Source organism: Hypanus sabinus, chromosome 8 (genome assembly GCF_030144855.1).
Source record: "Hypanus sabinus isolate sHypSab1 chromosome 8, sHypSab1.hap1, whole genome shotgun sequence".
Classification (NCBI taxonomy): Eukaryota; Metazoa; Chordata; class Chondrichthyes; order Myliobatiformes; family Dasyatidae; genus Hypanus; species Hypanus sabinus.
In genome coordinates, this window is record NC_082713.1 from 130,161,591 (window position 1) to 130,182,775 (window position 21,185).

The window sequence follows — 21,185 nt, forward strand, 5'->3', positions numbered from 1 at the left end:
TTTATGTTTTAGAACCTTTTGCTATAAATCCTTTGTGCAATTGTGGCAATTTTTGGGTTTTTTTTGGTGAGTTTCAGTTGAGGTGTTTCAAGTAATAAATGGATTCATTAGAGTGGATAGCCCAAAAGATCTTGGAGTGGTCCAGTACAAAGTCACTCTGATGCCGAATCAGCAACTATTGTGGGAATTTGAAACACCCTCCAAAAATTAAAGGCTGTAGATGAATGAGCAACATGAAGTAAAGACACAGAAGACTGCAGAAGCTGGAATCTGGACTAGATATCAAACTGTTGGAGGGTTGATGAGCATCTGTGGAAGAGAAAGGGATAGTAGAGATTTCAGGTCGAGACCCTGCATTAGGACATGAGGTACAGGTCCGCTGTTATTTTATGGAATGGTTGATAGCTCACTCTTGTTTAAATGTCCCACACTTTAATTCTAGCATGTTAACTAAAGCAGGCTCCCACAGCCCAGCCCTGGTGTTCCGCGCTTCTGCTCCCCCCCCCCCCGAAAAAGTGGGATTATGTAACCTGTTGACCAGCCACCAGAAAGCCCAAGAAGAAATGAGCTTTCACTGCTGTCAATGAAAGGTATAAGCTTGTCTTTTGCTGTTTATTTCCCCCAATGTAAAGATGCCTTTGCTCGTCAGTTAAACTTTACATAATTTCTCTGACTATATTAACAAGCAAGGTGACCCTCAGCTGGTTTGCCATTTTCTGTTCTGTTATTGCAAGAGGAAGCTTTCTGTAGAAACAGGAAAACTCCTTTGCTCTTAGCCTTTTCATGAGCCTGCCTCATTCAACACACTGCCCCAGTTTTGGCCTTGTCGGTTCAGTGAAAAAATAATCAGCGCTATGTTTTGATTGGCATATCAAACTATCCGGCTGCGCGTTAGACGTCAAAGGGAGCAGCTTTCAAGCAAATGTAGGTTTAAAGCTTGCTTGAGTTCTGACTAACAGAAAACTCTTCAAAGTATCTTATCAAACTTGGCACAGTGCCTGGCTTCCTAAGTAGGTTGGGAAAGATGTGTTGTTAACACGTTGAAGGGAAGAACATGGGGAGCACAAATTAGATGGACAGCAGTCCTGCGGAATTCAGAAAACTAGCTGCCAATGTGCTTCAGTGCGCTCAGAAATCTAACACAATGGTGCATCACTCCATATAGATAATGTGCCAGTCTGCAGTCAGTGATGTGCAGGGAGAAAGCTAGATCCATGGATTGCTTAGGTTATACACAACTGATGATTCAGAGTTTTACAACATAGGAAGGCTATTTGTCCCATCATGCCTGTTCCTTTTAAGAATCTTCCAATTGGTCTGTCACATCACTGGATATTTACCACATAAAATTAAACTTCCCTCAAATTAAACTATCCCAGCAATCTTATATTTATATATTTTAATATCAACCTTTCAATGACCAGATGTAGTTTCTCCAAATCATAGATGGTTTTGATATCAATTAAACCACCTCCTCTCTTTGTTGTAGGTAGAACAGCAATGATTTTTTTCTCAAAAGTGGTAGAATAATTCACTGCAGCATTTCAACATCGTTACTCTTTTTCTTTTGCATTAACAATAACTTACTATTACATAGCACCCATAGAAGTATATAATATCCCAACACAGACCCAATTGGAAAATGATAAAGTGGAGGCAATAATAACTTAGAGGGAGAGGAGAGAAAGAGGATAGGAAGGCAGGCATAATCAAGAGTAAGTAGAGAGCACTGATGTTTTCAAGAGTTGAAGGTGTTGGAGCACTGTACAGGGATCACAAGGGGTGAGACCGCAAAGTGACTTGAAAGAGGGACTGATAAATTTATGACTGAGTTGTTGCTCTGCTATGGGCTAGTTGACGGCAGAGGACATGAGTGATTGCTGAATGGTTAGGGAAGGGATTGCAGAGCTCACGGTAGATGGAAGGTGGGAGTTTGCCGAGATGTATCCAAGATGAGTTGTGTCTTGGGTTTCCAAGGCATGAGTGAGAGCTTCCAGTAAGATGCGGCATTGGAGCAGGTTGGTGATATGGTGGAGGTGGTGAGAGGTGGCGGTCAAAATGATGGTGAAATATGTGATTAGGTTGTAATCAGTCCAGCACAATCTTGAAACAAGATGGTAAAACTGTACAGCAGTTCAGGCTGCATCAGTGGAAATGGAAGCAAAATTATTGTTTCACATTAGAGAACCTTCATCACCTTCAGCTGGATAGTGTCAAGGGAGAGGAGATTATGATGAGATCCAATCTAATGCTTCAGTCTTCCCACTCAAGAAATTGAATGGTCAAGAGATATAATGGTGGGTCAAACTGGGAATTGTCAGCACTTATGTGCAAATTGGCACCATGATTTGGGATGATTTTGCCAAGAGCAAACATGCAGTAGAGTTGTGGGAAATGTTGAAGGAAGGATGCTGGGGAGACAGCAGAGGGAAAGCAGCCATTAGGAGATGATCCTCTGGCCATTGTTGGAGCTGGTTGGGTCTGTGGTAACTGATTTTTTTCCCACTGAGATGCAGTCTCTGTGTATTAGTAGAGCCTATGGCAGCTCCACTGATATCATTGCAACTTAGGAGTCTTCTAGTTGAGTAGCTTTAATTCAACTTTGCAACAAAATGAAAATCCATGTAGCTTTAAGGGCATGCGACAACATTCCATAGACAAATGTCTTTCTTTCTTGGTGCAAATCAAATATTTAATCTGCAAGATGCATTTCAATGAAATTTGATGAAAATTACCTTTCATTCCTTGAAGCATCATTCTTAATCTGTCCCTTGCAGAGTGGCCCCTTATTCTCCTACTCACCATGCCCTCTCTCTCTGCAAGATGACCTTTCACACCTTGAAACATTGCCCTCCTTTCTCCAGTATGGAGCTCAACTCCCTGACATTCTGCCCTCACACACTGCACAAGGTGATCCTTCACCCCCTGATACACTGACTGCTCTCCCCTCCCCAGTATCCCTCACTCCCTGACACACTGTCCTATTCCCTCCCTGGACTTGCCGTTTCCTCTCTGTTCCAGTACACTTCTGTTGTTGTTCATCCAACATTCATCTCAGCATTCATAAGATAATAAGACATGGGAGCAGAGTTAGCCCATTTGGCCCATTGATTCTGTTCTGTCTTTCCATCATGGCTGATTTTGCACACCTCTCAACCCCATTCTCCTGCCTTCTCCCCGTAAGCCTTGACACCCTTATTAATCAAAAACCTATCAACCTCTGCTTGAAATATACCCAATGCTTGACCTCCACTGTCATATGTGGCAAGAATTGAACAGATTCACCACTGTCTGGCTAAAGGATCTCTGTTCTAAAGGAATATCTTTCTACTCTGTGCTGTCTGGTCCTAGACTCCTCCACTATAGGCAGCTTCCTCTCCACATCCACTCTAGCTAGGCCCTTCAATATTCCATAAGTGTCAATGAGAGTACCCCCTCATTCTTCTAAGCTCCAGCAAGCACGTCCAGACCATCAAACGCTCTTCATATGTTAACCCTTTCCTTCCCAAGATCAGCAGAGATGGGGGCAGAAGTGGCATTGGATATGATCTGTGTTGCCGTGGAAATGGCTGGTTCCTTAAGGGAAGGGGATTCTGCTTGCACATCTTGAAACTGGATTGAAAGTCAATGTGTCTGCGGAGCTCTGACATCTCAGCCAGCGGAGTGCTCCAGTAGGAAGTGGGAGCATGTAATTGAGCTGTGTAAGATCACAGTCCCATCCTGCTGTCCAGAATACCCCCTTACAGATTCACAGGCACCCCCCCCCCCACACTTGATGTGTTTTCCCACCTACAGTGAGATCAAGGCCAAGTGTCTCCTATATTTTCCCTATATCAGCTCTGTTTGTAATGTAGGACTCTGACTAAGGATTGGCATGATGCTAAGGGATGGGGTGAAGGTTGGGAATATTCTAATCACCTTCCAGAAATCAGAGTGGGTATGCTATGTAAACATAGGATGTGTGGCAACACTTGCGGACTGCCTTCAGCACAGCCTTAGGTTGTGTTGATTATTAACACAAATGATTAATTTCACTGTGTGTCTGGATTTACGGGTGATAGATAAATAAATAAATCGGAATCTGAGGCTCTGGTTCCCAGCCTTTCAGAGAAAAGGGGCAGCTTTGAAAAGAGAGACGGGTCTCTACTTTTATATCAATAGAGAGCAGACTCTCTGGCATCTTGACACTTACTGATGGCTGCACATTATGCCTTTGATAAATTTAACGAAACGCAGTTTGGCTGATCATTGTTCAGTAAAACTTTGTCCTTTTAATACACAGCGATGTGCATTATCTTCAAAGCAATATTGTGATATTAAAACCTTATGTGTTCTTGTAATCATTATTCCATCTGTACAAATATTTTCCCATTTTGTAAGATTCTTAAACTGTATGAGCTTAATGATGTTGATGTACATGCCTATTTATTTGCAGATATATATATAATATATATATATATCTATGTATATATTATACCCCTATTGTGTATAATTAGCTCTTTATTGTAATTTATCTCCGTTACCTTGCTATTTCTACAAAACTTTAGGGTGCAACTGATTATGAATTGGTGGGCACTGTTGTCATTATCAGTGAGGTGGAATAGGGTAAGGTCACTTGCTTACCTTGGAGCCTGACACCGCTTTCAGTTCAAGGCAACGGGAGGTTCATATGGAGGAAATTGGAACAGCATCAAGAAAGGATGTAAAATTTCTTCCAGGTCTTTATCTGTTAGTTTTTCACTGAATCAAACAGTGGTCCCACTTTGTAGCCTGACATGGACCTGTACGTTTGGATAACAGTGGATGCCCTCGGTGGACTTGGGAGCAAGATGAATGAAACAAATCATCCCCCGTAGATTGTTGTTCTGAGAGGTGAGCCCCTCTCCTCCCAGAGTACTCCTCCTCCAGGATGACCAGATGAGTGGGACTATACTGAGATATCAGCGATGGTGTGGGGGTGTCAATCCCCACCAAATTCAAAAAGGAGAGTGAATCGGGAACGGGAATGATTTAAAATGAAAGTGAAAATAGTTGCACCCTAATGGAAATAAAGGTAAATATGCTTGTGCTAAGATAGAGGGTTATTTTCTTTTAGCTAATAATGTTGCTTGTCTAAAATGCTGAAACTGAACTAAATATGTTGGACCTCTAACTTGATTCTGCTGTTATTGATTAAATCTCTGAGAACTGATTCTCACATTTCTTGCAGAATATGAGCTTGTTTTCAACACCTTACATCTACCACAATTTGCAAAGTAGAATGAATAGAGTACAAAGCACAGACGCACAAAGGCAGCTGTTTCTTCCTCTCCCAGAATTTTCTACCATCTGATCATTGGTTCCAAGACTTTGACTGCTCTCTGCAGCACAGTTCCACCACTGTTGCTCCAGTAACCAACCTTGATAACCATCTTTTACTTGCTAAATCAGACACAGCCCAAAGGCTATTCCATTACGGTAGCTTTAGTGTGATGGACGATTCACCTGCCCTCCTTAAACCAGAGGCGTTGAGGCTGATTTCAATCCTATGCAGGATTATTTAGTTCAGGCTTGGTTCTGCATGGGTCCTGATATTCTTCCATCCTTTTCTTCAATGGAATCATTGAGAAAGTCCAGAATTAACTTTTTTTTTCTTAATCAAAAGGATAATGTAATGCAGGGAAATATTCCATCCACTTTGCATCTTGGAACAATGGAGTATGGAGCGTCACGGAGATTTAAAGGTTCATAAGCTGATGTTATTAGTGGCCAGCTGAAAACAATCAAAAGAAGAATGGAATGGCAGCCTTCACCTCAAAGTGCTAAATGAGGTCTAACCAAACTTTGTATAATGCAACTTATTCTAACTCTGTTAGAACTCTCTGATGACCTTCATATCAAGCATTGTTCATACAATTTGCATCATGCAAAGTTTGGATGAAACCCCATTTGGATCCCGCATTTACTTCTGGGTCAGGGCACCACAGAAGTTATATATTCAGTTTGTTGGGGAGGCAATAGAGATTCAACAGAATAGTAGTGAAAGGATCAAATTGACTAGCCTCAAGAGTGGGAAATTGAGGGCCAATCTGAGTACTTAAGGCGGTTGTAGGATTAATTTGTATGAATATCTCCTCCTGTAGAAAGTCTAGAACAACCTTAACATTAATGCCAGTCCATGATATGCTTCATAACTCAAGGTTCGTAAAGATCTGATATTCAATCAAAATGCTGTGGAGACTATTTATGTATTTTGCATGACATAGAATTAGCCCATCTAGTCTATGCCAGCTCTCCAAACAATCCCAATTCACTTTTTTTTATTTCTGAAAACCCCTTTCTCTCTCACATGCCTGTCTGCCCCTGGGGTAGTGTACAATTACCTACCAACCCATTCATGTTAGGGCTGCAGGAGGAAACCACAGAGTAACGGAGAATGTGCAAACTCTACAAAGACAGCGCTGGAGGCCATGATTGCCCCTGGAGTTGTGAGGAAGCGATGCTAACTGCTACACCACAACGCTGCCCAGTTAACTTTGTTTTAATTTCAGCTTGTTTATTTTTATTTAGAGATACTATGCAGAACAGGCCGTTCTGGCTCACCAAGCCTTGCCACCCAGCATTCCACCTACTTAACCCTGGCCTAAACACAGGGCAGTTCACAATGACCAATTAACCTACTAACCGGTACATCTTTGGACTGTGGGAGGAAGCCGGAGCATCCAGAGGAAACCCACACATTCACAGGAAGGACGTACAAACTCCTTACAGAGGACGCCGGAATTGAACTCCGAACTCTGATGTCTCGAGCTGTAAAAATATTATGCTAACCGCTATGCTACCGCGGCACCTTGATAAGTGATATGAAGGCAAATCAGGTAAATAGTTTGCCCAGGATCAAAGTGAACAGCAGAATATTCTGAAGGGCTGCATGCCATTCTCCTTCTGAACTGAGTTAAAGCATGAGAGACATTACCCTTCCCAGCTTTACAGAATAATTTCAGTATTCTGTTGAAATGTCAAGCTGGGGTATGGAGGGTCAGCTGCAGTGCGGAACACTTGCACTGTTAGGCAGAGTAGTTTGTCCAGACAGTAGGGAGATGCCTTACCACTCAGCAGATGTCCTGATCATATTGGGGTTTTGGATCCTATTTTCTAAGTATGCCATAAGCATCTTGTTCTTCCTGCAGCATTAGAATTTGTTCAAATGGCAGCTGACTGGATGGTGTTGCAGAACAGGCCTGATTGTTGAGACGTTCATAGGGTGTGGCCTGGTCCAGCATTTCGTGCCCATTTCTGACTGCCCCACTACTGCAGGGCAGCAACACAAGGGCCAGGCTGGGCACAAACAGCAGATTTCCTTCACTGAAGGATGTTAGTGAACCAGAGAATTGAGTTCAAATCCCACCATTAAACCTAGATACCAGCTCGGTGTTGCTATAACCTTTCCAAAATCAGTAACAACAAATTGTACGGTATTGCCCACTCTCCACCTCTGGCCCACTTCCATGACCTCCACCTCCTCTCACCCCTTCAGGATTGAAGTGGACCAAGCTGACCTGGTTCAAGGGGATTATTGAGTAAATGACATGTTTAGCAGCCATGGTGATCATCATAGCTTGGTCTTCTCACCACTGTTTGGTCCTATGTAAGATGTAGAGTCATAGATAAAGTACAACACTGGACAAGCCTATTTGGTCTATCTTGTTTGTGCTGGTCAAAAAGTTGCTCTCCAGCTTAATTTCATCTTCCATCTGTGGACCCACAGTCCTGCAGATCCAGCCTTTTCAAGTACATATGTGGTGAGAATTTATGCCTCTATCACTCTTTCAGCAGTGAGTCCAGATTCTTAAATGGGTGAAAAGAAACAGGCCCTTTGTCTTACTGAGTACATGCTAACCATCCTACAACAATCCTACCTTAATCCTACTTTTTTTGTATTCAACCAACCTGCAGGTCCTAACACTCAACTATACAGAACAGTTTACAGCGGCCAGTGAACCTAGCAACCCACACATCTTTGGATGTGGAAGGAAACCAGACAGTCACAGGGAGAAGGTGTAATCTCCACATAGACAGCGCATGAGGTCAGGATTGAACCCTGGTCACTGGAGCTGTGAGACAGCGACTCTCCCAGCATCAGGGGAGAGGAAATGAATGAGAATTCTAACCTCAGCTGCTACTACTGAGTCTGTATATTTCACTTAATAAGTTAATCCCCCAGTTTCAACTAAAGCTATAGTCAGCGTAAATTTAAGTTACCAAAAATAGTGTCTTGTCAATTACAACTCAAAATGAATTAAACATTTCCCTTCAGAATTTTGCCAATATGAGTAATAATTTACATATCTTCAGCTTCATCTATTAGGGCCAGTGTGCTACGCGGTCCTTGCTGATCTCTTCAGCTGAGTATTTTGTCCCCCCCCATCCCCTTGGCCACTCAGTCGTTCCCCAACTTGCTTGGGTACTTCATTCTCTCCTCTTCAAGTCATTAGCTCTCAGCCAGCATTCAGCCATGCATGGGAACAAGGCCTTGGTTTGACCTAGCATAAAGGGAGGTGCCACCTCTGAGGGGCAAGTGTGGAAAGAGCAAGAGAGGATACATAAAAGAGAAAGGGGGGAGTTTGAGGAGGAAAATGCAACATCAGTTTTCTCTTTAGTTTCTTTCCGATAGATAACTGGCGTGCCCTGATTGAGCCACGTTATAGTAGTTGAACAACGAAGAGCTGCTGCTTTACCTTTGTCCTCAGTAGATTACAATGTGTACTGAGGGTCATAAATAAATGGCTTCGCCTATTGCTTTGCAGCAAGTTTGATCTTCCCATGTTGCTCAGCAAGGAATGTATTTTTTGACATGGCTGATAGATCTTTCAGAACCTTGGACACATTGATCTGCGTACCTCCTGCATCGCTTATCTGAATTACACCCCCAGTAAATTCACAGTCTCCCAAAGCAAAATTGATTGTTGAGCTGGAGGGGAAAGAGGGGAGGAAGAGAGATTTTCATATTGTAGGAGTAAAAAGGTTGGAACTTGACTGTACAAAGCATACAATTCAATTACTAGGCAATATGTTTCAAAGTCACTGCTGAGCTATTTGGTGCAGCTGACTATCCCGGTGTCTCAAGAGTTCTTGGACTTCCACTGGGTAAAATCGGGGCCGTGCACAAAGTGGGGGTGATGGCATGAGCATCATGGTGAGCAGGGCCACAATAATAGTCCAAAATAACATAACATTATTTCCATATTTCCTTACAACATAGAAGGAAGGGTGTTCAGCCCGTCGAGTTATATGTTGGCACACAGAGCAATCCCATTCCCACGAATTTTCCCTGTAACAACTTCTTCCTACGTTTCCATCAGTTTTACCAGCCAACTATCTGAGGGATAATTTACAGTCGCTAATTAACCCTGGGAGAATGTGGGAGGAAACTAGAGAACCTGGAAGAAATCCTTGAACATGCAAACTCAACACAGGCAGCTCCTGAGGTGAGGATTGAACCCAAGATACTGATGCTGTGAGGCAGCAGCTCTACCTGCTGCACTGTTTTGGGCATTGATGCACCATCAATACCTCTCTGAGACGTGAGGCGAAATATCGGCTTTTATTGACTGGAAGAAAGAACAAGCAGTAGTTGACCACCATACTACATCCTGGAGACTGAGGGCAGGGCTCAGGCCTCAATCGCCTTTATACCTGGGTCTGTGGGAGGAGCCATGGTCAGTGGTCAGCAGGGGGGCGTGTCCAGACAAGTATATGTAGTTCACCACAGGCATGTTCTCATCCTCATAATGTACAGGACCAACACTCACCCCTCTAAAGTTAGCACAGTTAAAGTCTTGCACATGTCCCTGGACAAAAGTAGGCATGAGCTTGGATGAGGAAAGTGGGCAAAGTGAACCAGTGTATGGTGATGTAGTTCCAACACCCCACACTAGGTGGCACTAGCACATCCAATAACCATATCCTTCTATCTGTCATTTTACCGAATCAGAATCAACTTTACTCTCACTGACATGTCATGAAATCTGTTGTTTTATGCAGCTGTACAGTAATAGACAAAAAATTATAAGTCAAAATAAAAAATAAATAAATAGTGCAAAAGAAGAACAGTGAGGTGACAGAAATCTGATAGCAGAGGGGGAGAAGACCTGTTTCTAAAACCTTGAGTGTGAGTCTTCAGGTTCTTCTTGCTCCTTCTGAAGATAGTAAAGAGAAAATCGCATGTCTTGGATGACGAGAGTCTTTAATAGTGGATGCTGCCTACTTGAGGCACCACCTTTTGAAGATGTCTTCGAAGTTGGGAATGCTTATACGCAAGGTGGAGCTGGCTGAATTTACAGCAGCCTTTTACAATCCTTTGTATTGGAGACCCCGTACCAGGCGGTGATGCATCAGATGTTTTTTATATGGGTACAAGAGACCCCACATTAAATAGTCCTGAGATGCCACGAACCACATGGGTTCACATCGCAAAATCTATACCAAAAGGTCCGTAAGAGAAAAGAAAAACAGCAGCAATTGGTATTTGCAACATACCTTTGAAAAATGGCCCAGTGTACTCCATTTAAACATTACGTTAAGCCACATGAAGTGACTTTACAAAGTTGACTGTACACTTGGTAAGGTTAACTAAGGAAAGATTTTAATTCTGATAAATATTACAGTCTCAGGACAGTTTAAAAATTTTTGTTCTCACTATTGTCATGTAGGAAATGAAAGGTAAGTTTGAAGTGTTGTCTTAAAGAAAAAAATGGTACTGGGTTTAAAGAGGGAGTTCCAGAGCCTAGGGCTTTGATAGCCAAGGCTACAGATAATGCTAATGTCATAAGTAGCAATGATGCTCATGTGGTTCAGACTGTAGCAGCAGAATGATCTTCAATTCTGATGATGAGTCACACATCCAAATGCTGACTACATATCTTTCCACAGCGACTTCCTGGCCTGCTGAGTTTCAGCAGCACGCAGTTTTTATTGCAAAAAGGTCTCAAGGTTGTATTATACCAATTGAAATAGCAAATTCCTGAAGGGATCTGAGGAACGAAAAGGAAGAGAAATGTAGAACTGAGGCAATGCTTCATCAGGGACAATGTAATTCAGCAAGGAATGGGTTGTAGAGGAACCAGTGTTTAGGAAAGGGTTATAGGAAGGATGTTAAGTCAACAAAAGGTACATCATTGGCTGGCATGAGATGCATTGAAATCACCATGTCTGGATAAAACATGATGGGGGTGAAAGTTTCAGTGACTGGAGAAATGAGGCAAAGAAGTAAGTGGGATAATGCTAGGGAGATGAGTCAATGATTTTTGTCATCAAATGGAAATATGATCGGAGTTAGTAATTATAAGTCCTGGTAATTACTAGTTCCAGAGTAATGGCTTGGAAATTAGATCAGTTGGAATAATTACAGATCTAAGTAGTGTCATTATGAGATCTTAGTAATGTCCCTGTTAATTTGAGTTATGCTATGGGGATGTGATCAGATTTTCATTTAGTTCAGGATCAAGTTTGAACCCAGTCTGGTTAGTTGGGGGCACAGCAGAATCAGTGGTAAGAGTACATGTAACAGAGACTGAAAAGAATGGATTCATTCTGACAAGTGTTTAGTTGGAGGAACTTGCTGCTCATCCTTTCCTATTCACAAACAGTGTAGTGTTTGAGAATTGTAACAGGGAAGCAGGTGACAGGACATCAAGGTATCTTGCGCATCATTTTCAGATAATGTATTAATAGGCTTCACATAGACACTGACAATGGTGCTAGAGTGAGGAAGGGGCATTGCAGGGGATTCCTTGGCTTTGAATGTGGGGATAAACTAAAAACCAATGCAATGAACAATGTGATAGGTTCAAAGTAAATTTTTTATCAAATATGTATATGTCACCAGATAAAATCCTGAGATTAATTTTGAGCATACTCAATAAATCCATAATAGAATAATAACCATAACAGAATCAATGAAAGACCACTCCAAATTGGGTGTTCAACCAGTGTGCAAAACACAACAAACTGAGCAAATGCAAAAAGAAAGAAATAATAATAAATAAACAATAAATATCGAGAACATGAGATGAAGAGTCCTTGAAAGTGAGCCCATGGGTTGTTGGAACATTTCAGTGACAGGGCAGGTGAAGTTATCGCCGGTGGTTCAAGGGCCTAATGGTTGAGGGGTAATAACTGTTCCTGAACCTGGTGGTGTGAGTCCTGAGGCTCCTGCACCTTCTTCCTGATGGTAGCAGTGAGAACAACGTGACCTGGGTGGTGGGAGGAGTCTGATGATGGATGCTTCTCTCCTGCAACAATATTTCATGTAGATGTGCACAAAGGTGACAGAACTTTACCCGTGAAGGACTGGGCTGTATCCACTACTTTTTGTAAGATTTTCTGTTCATGGATATTGATATTGCCACACCAGGCTGTGATGCAGCCAATCAATGTACTCTCCACCACACACTTAAAGAAGTTTGTCAAGGTTTTAGATGTCAGCCTGCTGAGAAGGTAGTGGAGAAACAGATTGACCATATTGAGAATTAGAACCATCTGGACACTGCAAGTGATGCACAGTCTTAATTGATGATGAAATCAAGAAGGGGTAAGAAAGCTGTCTCCACAATTACAGGACAAAACATAAGCTCAGGGACTTTGAAGAGGAAGGGGATGGACTTGTGTGGTAGCTCACAGGTGGAAGCAATTGAGGTTTTGATTTTTGAGGGTGGAGGGATCTTGGACAGCACTTGCAGATGTATTGGCAATGTTAAGAACACAGGGCTAAGAAGGGAAGTTATGTGAAATATAAAGGAAATTCTGGAAATAGAAGGTCAGGCAGCATCTCAGGGAAGAGAAGGGCAAAGTTAGTCTTCCACTAACCTTCATTGGAATGGGATAGTCAGCAGTTTGATAGCAGTAGTATAAAAGTTGAAAGAGACAGGTGAAATGGAAATGATTATTTTGCGGAGGTATGAGGGATGGAAGGATAAAAGGAATGTCTGGTGCATTGTATTGTGTGTGCTGGAAAGGCACAACCATTTTGGTTGGTGATCTTTAGCAAATAATGTTACAAGTATGTATTTCTACACTGAGGACAGCTGCTCAGTGCTGCATTCTAATGGTGTGCTCAGGGATTGACAGCCGTCGGCTCAACTATCCCTGAACTATGATGAGATGTGGAATGGGCACTGTAGCCCAACTCTTTGGAGGCATGTTGGGCTGGGACAGAGTCTGGTAGCTGAGGGTGGAGAAGAGATAAGGCGTTTGGGATGTTGTGAGTCTGAAGATGGAAATTAAAATCCGTTGAATCATTGGAGGGCAGTTTTGGGGAGCAGAATGATCTGCCAGGCCTGGCATTTGCAAGGTGGAAGTAATTTCAGGGGTGGGTGGGTGGTTGAGATGGGAAGGGAGCAGTGCAATCGAGTATGGTGATCTCTCTGCAGGCACCCTAGTCTTTCCCAGTCCTGGGAAAACCTGAGGATGAGATGATCCCGGTTCTGTTGCAGTGCTCCCATTGAAGTGCTTCATGCCTGTGACATCACCCCATGCATCTCTAGTGTGCATCAAGTTTCAGGAGAGATCAAATTTCACCCTGGGTGGGGGTGAGAGGAGAGGTGATTTTCATTCATGGAACAGTTTAAAGCTACAACTAAATCCCTTGTCAGTAGTGCTCTACACAATCACAATGTGTCTTAAAAGTGTTTTTCCACCAATTAATGTACTTTGGAATTCTGCCGTAAACTGTAAATAGTTTGAAAACTGGAAATTTGTTACTAAAAAGAAGTATTGAAATAAAGACCATTGTCAGTAAAAGCCTGTGTCAGGTTGTTATTATAAACACACTGCTTCACAAAAAACCTTTTGAGAAGAAAGTCCAAGTTGAGTTTATTGTCATTTGCACAAGGACATGTAGTATAGATGAAATGAAAAACTCATTTGTGCTTATGATAATATGCCATCCTTTGCCTGACCTGCACAAAAGATAACTACACTAAAGTATAGAACAATTCACTTGGCTTTTGCTTACCATAGCTTGCATCAAAACCATCATCTGTGGAAGACCCATGGCAAACCTATTGCTGCAGAGCTTCCTTCCTGGTTCATCACATTTGACCACTTACTTCAGTCACCATGGAAACCATCTGAACTCCTCCACAATCCGAGTTCACACCAGCACAAGAAAAGAGGCAAAAATTATGTCTGCTTCAATTCTCTTCTTGTTTCTTCCAGTATTAGATCCTGAACTGTGCTCAAAAACTTCATTTTATATCTGTTTGAAGATGTTTGGCATTTTCCTTTGTCTATTTGTTCTTTCTGTGCTATTCTTTGAAGTGAAAAATATTCACTTCTAACTGAATGTGTATTTTCATTAACAAGCCAGTCATGTTTCCAAATTAGTAGGAGGAATTTAAAATAATAATGTTGAGGTAACGGTTGCATAATTGGCCAAAAAATATAGTACTATGTGACCAAGGGTGTGAGCAGAGCTCTCGTTATCCAAAGTAATTAGCACATCCAAACATGCTGAGATTGCTTCTGCAGTGGTGTCAGCACCATATTTGTCTGCCCTAACGTTGCTGCATTCCCTTATCCTCTGCTGACCCCGGTTCCTGTTGTAGGATTGTTGGGGAATACTTGCACAGGGCAGCTGCCCTACTTACATGCTTCATGTGCAATCCCGGGAGGTCCATGTTGGTAGGCAGCCCGACATCAATAGCTATCATGGCTGGGCACATTTCCCTCTAAACCACCCCACCCGCAAGCTGCCCATTTCTGGGATGTTCACTTAAGGCAAAGTCAGTAACCATTCTACAACCTGTCATGGCTTGGATTAACCAGTTCAACACAGGAACTGAATCCCGCGGTTCTTTGCCGTGAAGTTTCGTGCTTCATCTTGGCTCTATCTGGGGAAGTAGCAAAGGATTCATTCTACTCACATGCTTGTCTCTCATTCTCTTTCCTCCATCCAGCAAATACTCACTGTACTCCACTTTCCCTGTTACTTCCTAGGGTTTGGAATCTGTTTCCTGTATAATCAGTTTGAATTCCATGATATTATTTGGTAGATTACCTGTCCAATTGAATGGATATTGCTTGGCTTTTATCCTCAAAAACTAATGTCACTGAAACATAATTCTGTCGTTTTCACAGTGGTTGTGTGCGAATTGGTTGCCGTGATTCCCATTGTATAATAGTGACTAAATTTCAAAAAGGTGACATATTTAGTTGAACTCCAACCTCATAGCATCAGAAAGCCAAGTTTGGTCCCAACCTTCTGTCCTGACTGTGTGGCGAATCCATGTTTTCCTTGTGACTGCATGGGGTTCCTCCAAACACTTCACTTTCCTCCCACACCCCAAAAGAAATGTGTTTGTTGGTTAATAAGCTGCTGAATGAGTGGTAGAATCTGTGAGGGATTGGTGAGAATGTGAGGGGAACCAAAAACTGGATTAATGTAGGATTAGTGTTTATGGTCAGTACAAACTCCATTGGCCAAAAGGCCTGTTGTGCTGATTGACTTAATTCACCTTAAAGAGCTTTGGTCCTTGAAGAATGTGATATTAATGGAAGTTTCTTTTAAATAGAGTACAGAGGTATGGTTGAAGATATTCAATACAGACTGCAAATTCACCTTCCTGTTCCTAATGGTAGCCAAGCTGTTCTTGAATTTTGCTTAAACATATCATTATCACTGATGCATTACTGCAGATTTAATAGCACTAAGGAACTAGTTCAAGCTGAATTGGCACATTCCCATTTCACTGTAGGTTCCCACTACATGGTGGGAAGAATTGTCTTTGATTGCAAGGTTTCAGAATCCAGTATGAAATCTTGCAAAAGCAGCATGTGGAGTGGGGTGGGACCCCCTCCCCCCCCCCCCCCACCTCCACCCCGGTCCCATAAACTCTTTCTCAGCGCCACCTATCTACAGAGGTTACAACATTTAACTTGTCTATGGAGCAACACCAGTGCAGATATGTGAAATAGCAAACATTGCATTCAGTTCTGTTTCCGTTTCCGTTGGTTTCTTCACTGTTACTAATGTAGCTTTTAGATGTGCTCTCTTATTTAAAAGTATGCCAGAAGTCCAAGAACTTTGCGCAGCTGACAACAGACTGAGCTTGCTGCTTGTTCTGACTGTTTTCATTTATTTTTCTGCATTCTTTAATGGAAAATGTAGGTCTCTGGAAAGGTAAGGAGGCACTGAAAGTCTGGCATGCCTTAAGTAACACCAAATGACTCGAATGCTCCTGAAACATTTGCTTAACCTCTCCATTGAATGAGCTGAACACAAACTCTCTCCCTTTCAAAACATTTCCTTTCTCACTTTCACATAACCCATCTGCTGACGACTTTTGCAAACTAACTAATTCATCCCTTTTCCAGCCCAAAGGTCAAAAATGTATGTACATTGCATTTGTTCCTACTTTGCATCTCGATTAACTGACGGTGCCACTTGTGAGTGCTAAATAGGATAATAAATCGCAAAGCTGAACAGAAATGCTGGTCATTACGATGGCCACTCAGTAGCAATGTATCCACCTCAGCAGGCTTACCCTGGGCTAGAAAAGGATCTTACAAACATCATTCTCCACTTGATAAATCCTGCCACCATTCCCTTGATAGTGAAACATATCATTCCATGAGATGCTCACTCAATTCCATGATTCTTACTATCTTTGAGACATTTTGAATTGGAATTGTAAACAGTTGCTTGTAAATGAAGTGAGATACGAGATTAATCAGATTCAATGTGTGCATTAACTGTCTGCACAGAGGATGTTATATAGTGCAGTGGAGTATGCCTTATTAGAACAACTTTCCATTTCATTCATATGGTTGACTCTAGTAATGCATATGGCTGTGGGTACATATATTGACTTTGCATTGTGTTCACTTTTGAAAAAACTTGCACCTCTATTAAATGTCATCCTCCTTTCCAGTGACACAGAGGACCATAAGCCACTTAAGGGTAGCCGGACACCTTCCGACGGGACGGTTAAGAAGGGCGTCAGTGATGACAGCTTGGTTGACTACGGTGAAGGTGGGGAAGGGCAGTTCAATGAAGATGGCTCTTTTATTGGACAGTACAGCGGAAAGAAGGAAAAGGAAACGGTGGAGGGCAACGAGAGCTCTGAAGCCCCGTCCCCAGTCAACGCCATGAACTCCTTTGTCTAACACAAGGGGAAGCTGTGGAATCATCCAACACCCCATGCACCAATAAATCGTAGAGTTTATCCATTTACACTTTATCTCCTGACTTGTCATTACATGCACGTTCAGAAATAAAGGAATGATGGGAAGTTAGTGCCTAATTATTCAGAGCATACAGATGAACCAAAACAAAAGGAGGGAAAATTTAACATGAGTTTTCAGGACTGAAGCTGAAGAGAGAAGGGATTGGGAATTATTGAACACTAATCTGGAACAGACGTTCATCTCCTGTGTGTATAGCATTCAACTTTGGCACATCATTTGTTGGATTCCACTTCTTTATGTCCTCTTGGTTTGCGCTAACATAGTGCATGAGAACAACGTTTATCTCACTGCCACCTAAGATAGATGAGTGTATGCTGTGATGACAGTGGTCTGTATAATATTTGTTTATAAAGTGCACTGTGCAGTGACTGAAAATGAACCTCGTTTTGTCGTCAGTGTTCGATTGGTATTCTAGGGCTCGCCAAGGTCGGTGGGACATTGTTGTGAAGGTGGTAATGACTTTTCTTTGAATGTATAACAACTGTTTGTGTCTTTTTTGCAAGACAGCAAAAATAAATGGGAGGGGGTTGATTGTATTGGATCCCAGTGGATTTAAAATGGAATGTTTTGGGATGGTAACCGAGCCTCTTGTTTGTACCATAATGTTGTAGTTCCTATTTTATCAACTGAGAAAGCAAGAGGGAATACTTTCTCCAATTATGAGAGAACTGCAAAGTTCTTATATCACCACACTGATGGGCACAATTCACACTCTAATGATATGAGCACATTAAACCTCTCAAAGCCTTACACACCTTTCTATGTAAATTAAACCTGGCCACTTTTAACACAAAATACTCTAATGCAAGGATGCCACACACCACAATTCAGTCTGGCATTTACCTTCCATTTCTACCTATTACAGTTCGTTTCACTGCCTTCTAAGATCCAAATTGAAAGAAAAAAAAATCAGTGTGGCCTTTTTTTAAACTAAAAGTATTTTTTCTTTGTTCTATCTAAATCCTTTGTGGACATTAGTTGTGAAATATGGGGATTAAATGAATTGGGATTACAAGCCCTTGGTTGCAAGAACGTTGTTTGTTTGCCATTTTCTTTCCTTCATAACTTGCATCAAGTTTAATTAAGCTGCTTTTTGTTGTAGATATTGTGTTGTATTTTGTAAATATGCTTTAACTTGTCAATACCACGGGCTTCAACATTGCCCTATTGCAGCTCGGTTTGCCTTGTGTATGAAGTGAAATGTTCTCAACTGAGTGCACAGGATTTAGCGCTAGGGTTGTCAACCCTCCAGTGTTTTCCTTAAGTCTCCAGTGATTAAATACAAATCCTACTGTATTAACCTTCTGCATATTCAATAAGGTGTGATCACATTGAATTGTGGAATAGGTACAAGCAGCTGAGCGGCCTACTCCTGCTTCTGCTACTTACGTGCAGTAGATCATTCTTTGCTACTTTCACCACCATAACATCATCATGTCACCACCAACACATCTCTTTCAGCTTTACAAAGGGATTAGTCCCTCCAAGACACTGTGGTCCACTCCTCAATAACACTTCACACCACACTACCAAAATATGGCATCTTTTCTTTTGGGTGATGCAGCACTTAGCCTTTTGCAGTCATTATTTGCTCTCCGGGGCAACAGACACTCCTCCCAGCTGAAGCAGAGATTCATTTCTGCATGGCCCACGGTGCAAACTCTGCAATGTCAGGAAGAATAAACTCAGTCTGGATGACTGATTCCTGTTGAGTCCACAAAAGCAACTCTATCTTCTCATCACCCATTACTTTATTTCCTTGACCCATGACTGGTTCTATTTCTATTTCTCTCACCTGGACATCCAATACTAAACTTGAGGATCAACAACTCAACTTCTACTTCAGCTCTTGCATTTACTCATTTTCAGACAAAACAACAAATTTAATCATTTCAGATAATTGTGTTTTATTGGCAATTGCTGTCGATGCAGCTTTTTCCATTTCTATTTGACCCATTCCTATCTTCTTGTCTTGTCACATCTCCTCCCTTTCACATCATAGATCTTTCCTTTTACATTCCCAAAGCCACCGGCAATTCCCACCCATGTGGCTGTGTAAAACTTTGTTATAACCAACTTTTTCCATTTCCGATGAAGGGTCATCAACTTAAAATATCAGCTCTATTGCTTTTTCCAGAAGTACAGACTGACCTGTTGAGTACCTCCAGAGTTTCCTCTTTGTATTTAACCTCTTGGTTAGGAGCACCCAGGAGAAAATCTTTGAGATTCCACCACAAATGCCCATTTTGATGATTTAGTTTCCTTGTTATAAAAATATGGGTGAATATGTCTGTGCTCTGTGTGGGTGGAGCATTTGGGGTCTGAAGCCCAAGGGAAGAAATCTCCAAAAATCTAACTGTTTGTTTAAAAGTTTTATTCTGTCGCTGTATTTTTTTTTCTGCTGCTGATTTGTAACACTGCAAAGTCACTGGTTGTGGAGTATTCTGTTTTTGACTAACTGGGATATCTCACTTCCAAGATTACATTCTGCTTCTCTGAGAACTGCTTACAGTGTGGGAAAGGCTAATTCTCATTCCTTATTCAAAATAGTCGCCACTTGCAAAATGCCTCTTTTAAAAACAAATAAATTGCTTTTGGAGCTATTATTTTGAAGCCCAGTTAACTGATGGGACAGGATGGGAGCCAGGAAACAGTCCGTGGGACATCTTACTCTTGGCAGATTCAATGCAGTAATGGGCGTCTCTTGTGAGACTTGGTATCGAGGCTGGTGGAACAAAGTTAATTTTGAGTGCTGGTGCTGGTGATGTGGATGTGAGATTTCTCTTTGCATGGGAAGGCATGCAGTCAGATGGGAAGGTATCTGATATGCCTTGTTGCTCTGCATCGCCAGTAAGTTTATTGATTTTGTATTGGAATAAAAGAAGCAAATGGGAAAATAAATGTGCTCTAGACTTTCACTTTTTGGGCCTTTCTTGATTTGTTTCTAAGATGATTGTGTGCATTTCAATGTGCCTCTAAAATCCTTAAAATTATCTGAAGCCCCTTTATAGCTGTTGATATATTCTCTTAGTCACTGGCACAAGAAATGCAGTGTTACTATGCACAGAGGTTCTGGAAACAGCAATGCATTCGTGGCTAGACAGTATGTATTTGTGATGTTGATGGTGGGATCATTGGTGGCCAGCAGTGTGCACCTCTTCATTCCATTTTTTTCATTCTTCCCACATTCTCTACAACTTCCCCCAGACTCTTTAATTTATCTCCAAACTAGGGACAATTTGCCTTGACTGATTAACCTACTAAACAGAAGAGTTTGGGATATGGGAGAAAACCCACGTGGTCACAGGGAGAATGAGTGAACTCAACACAGGCAGCACCCAAGGTCAGGATTGAACCTGGATCTCTGGAGATGAGCCCAACAGCTTTATGAGCCGAACCACTGTGCCTCCCTAACCTCCAATGGAGTGTGATCAACTAATATGAAAAAGGAGCATCAAGGATCAATGATCCAAGTTTAATCCGGACTTCAGGTGCTGTTTGTGTGGAGTTCGCAGGTTCTTGCAGGTTTCTTTAAGATACTACAGTTTCCTCCAACATCCCAAAGTAAATTGAAACCATTGTAAGTAGCACCTTATGTATAGATGAGTGATAAAATTCATTTGGAGGGGGTCGAGTTGGTATAGAGTCATAGATCTGTACTGCTTAGAAACTGGCCCTTTGGCCCATCTACTGTAGTTTGTGCTGAACTAGATGGGCTGAATGTATAGGAATGTGTTCCATAGTGCTCTCTGACTCTGAGCTCTAAATGTCAGGCCTGATTTTTGTATATGTACTTGGAGACCCAAAGAGCCAGTTTGCTGCATGATTCTAAGACTCTCCTATGAGTTGACATCCTACTTGCCCACCAGAGGGATTTTGCTGCCTTTGCTCTATCCTAAACTCCACAATGAACAAAACATTCTTCTCTCACAGTTAAATTATTGGTAGAACACACAGCG

At 41.9% G+C, this 21,185-nt stretch overlaps 1 protein-coding gene across 8 annotated transcripts in view; it reads left to right on the forward strand.

Annotated features, from left to right (window-relative positions):
• The window catches only part of nrcama (neuronal cell adhesion molecule a), a 430,696-nt gene extending 410,552 nt beyond the window's left edge, over positions 1–20,144 (forward strand). For 7 of the 8 annotated variants that reach the window (XM_059977833.1, XM_059977838.1, XM_059977831.1 and 4 more), the window contains one exon: positions 16,911–20,144. In XM_059977833.1, the coding sequence (XP_059833816.1) occupies positions 16,911–17,145 (235 nt within the window). In that variant the 3' untranslated portion in view covers positions 17,146–20,144. Of the gene's footprint in view, positions 1–7,935; positions 9,407–16,910 lie in introns of those variants that run through there. The other variant, XM_059977837.1, reaches the window with a different exon arrangement.
• The last annotated feature ends 1,041 nt before the right edge of the window (positions 20,145–21,185 follow it).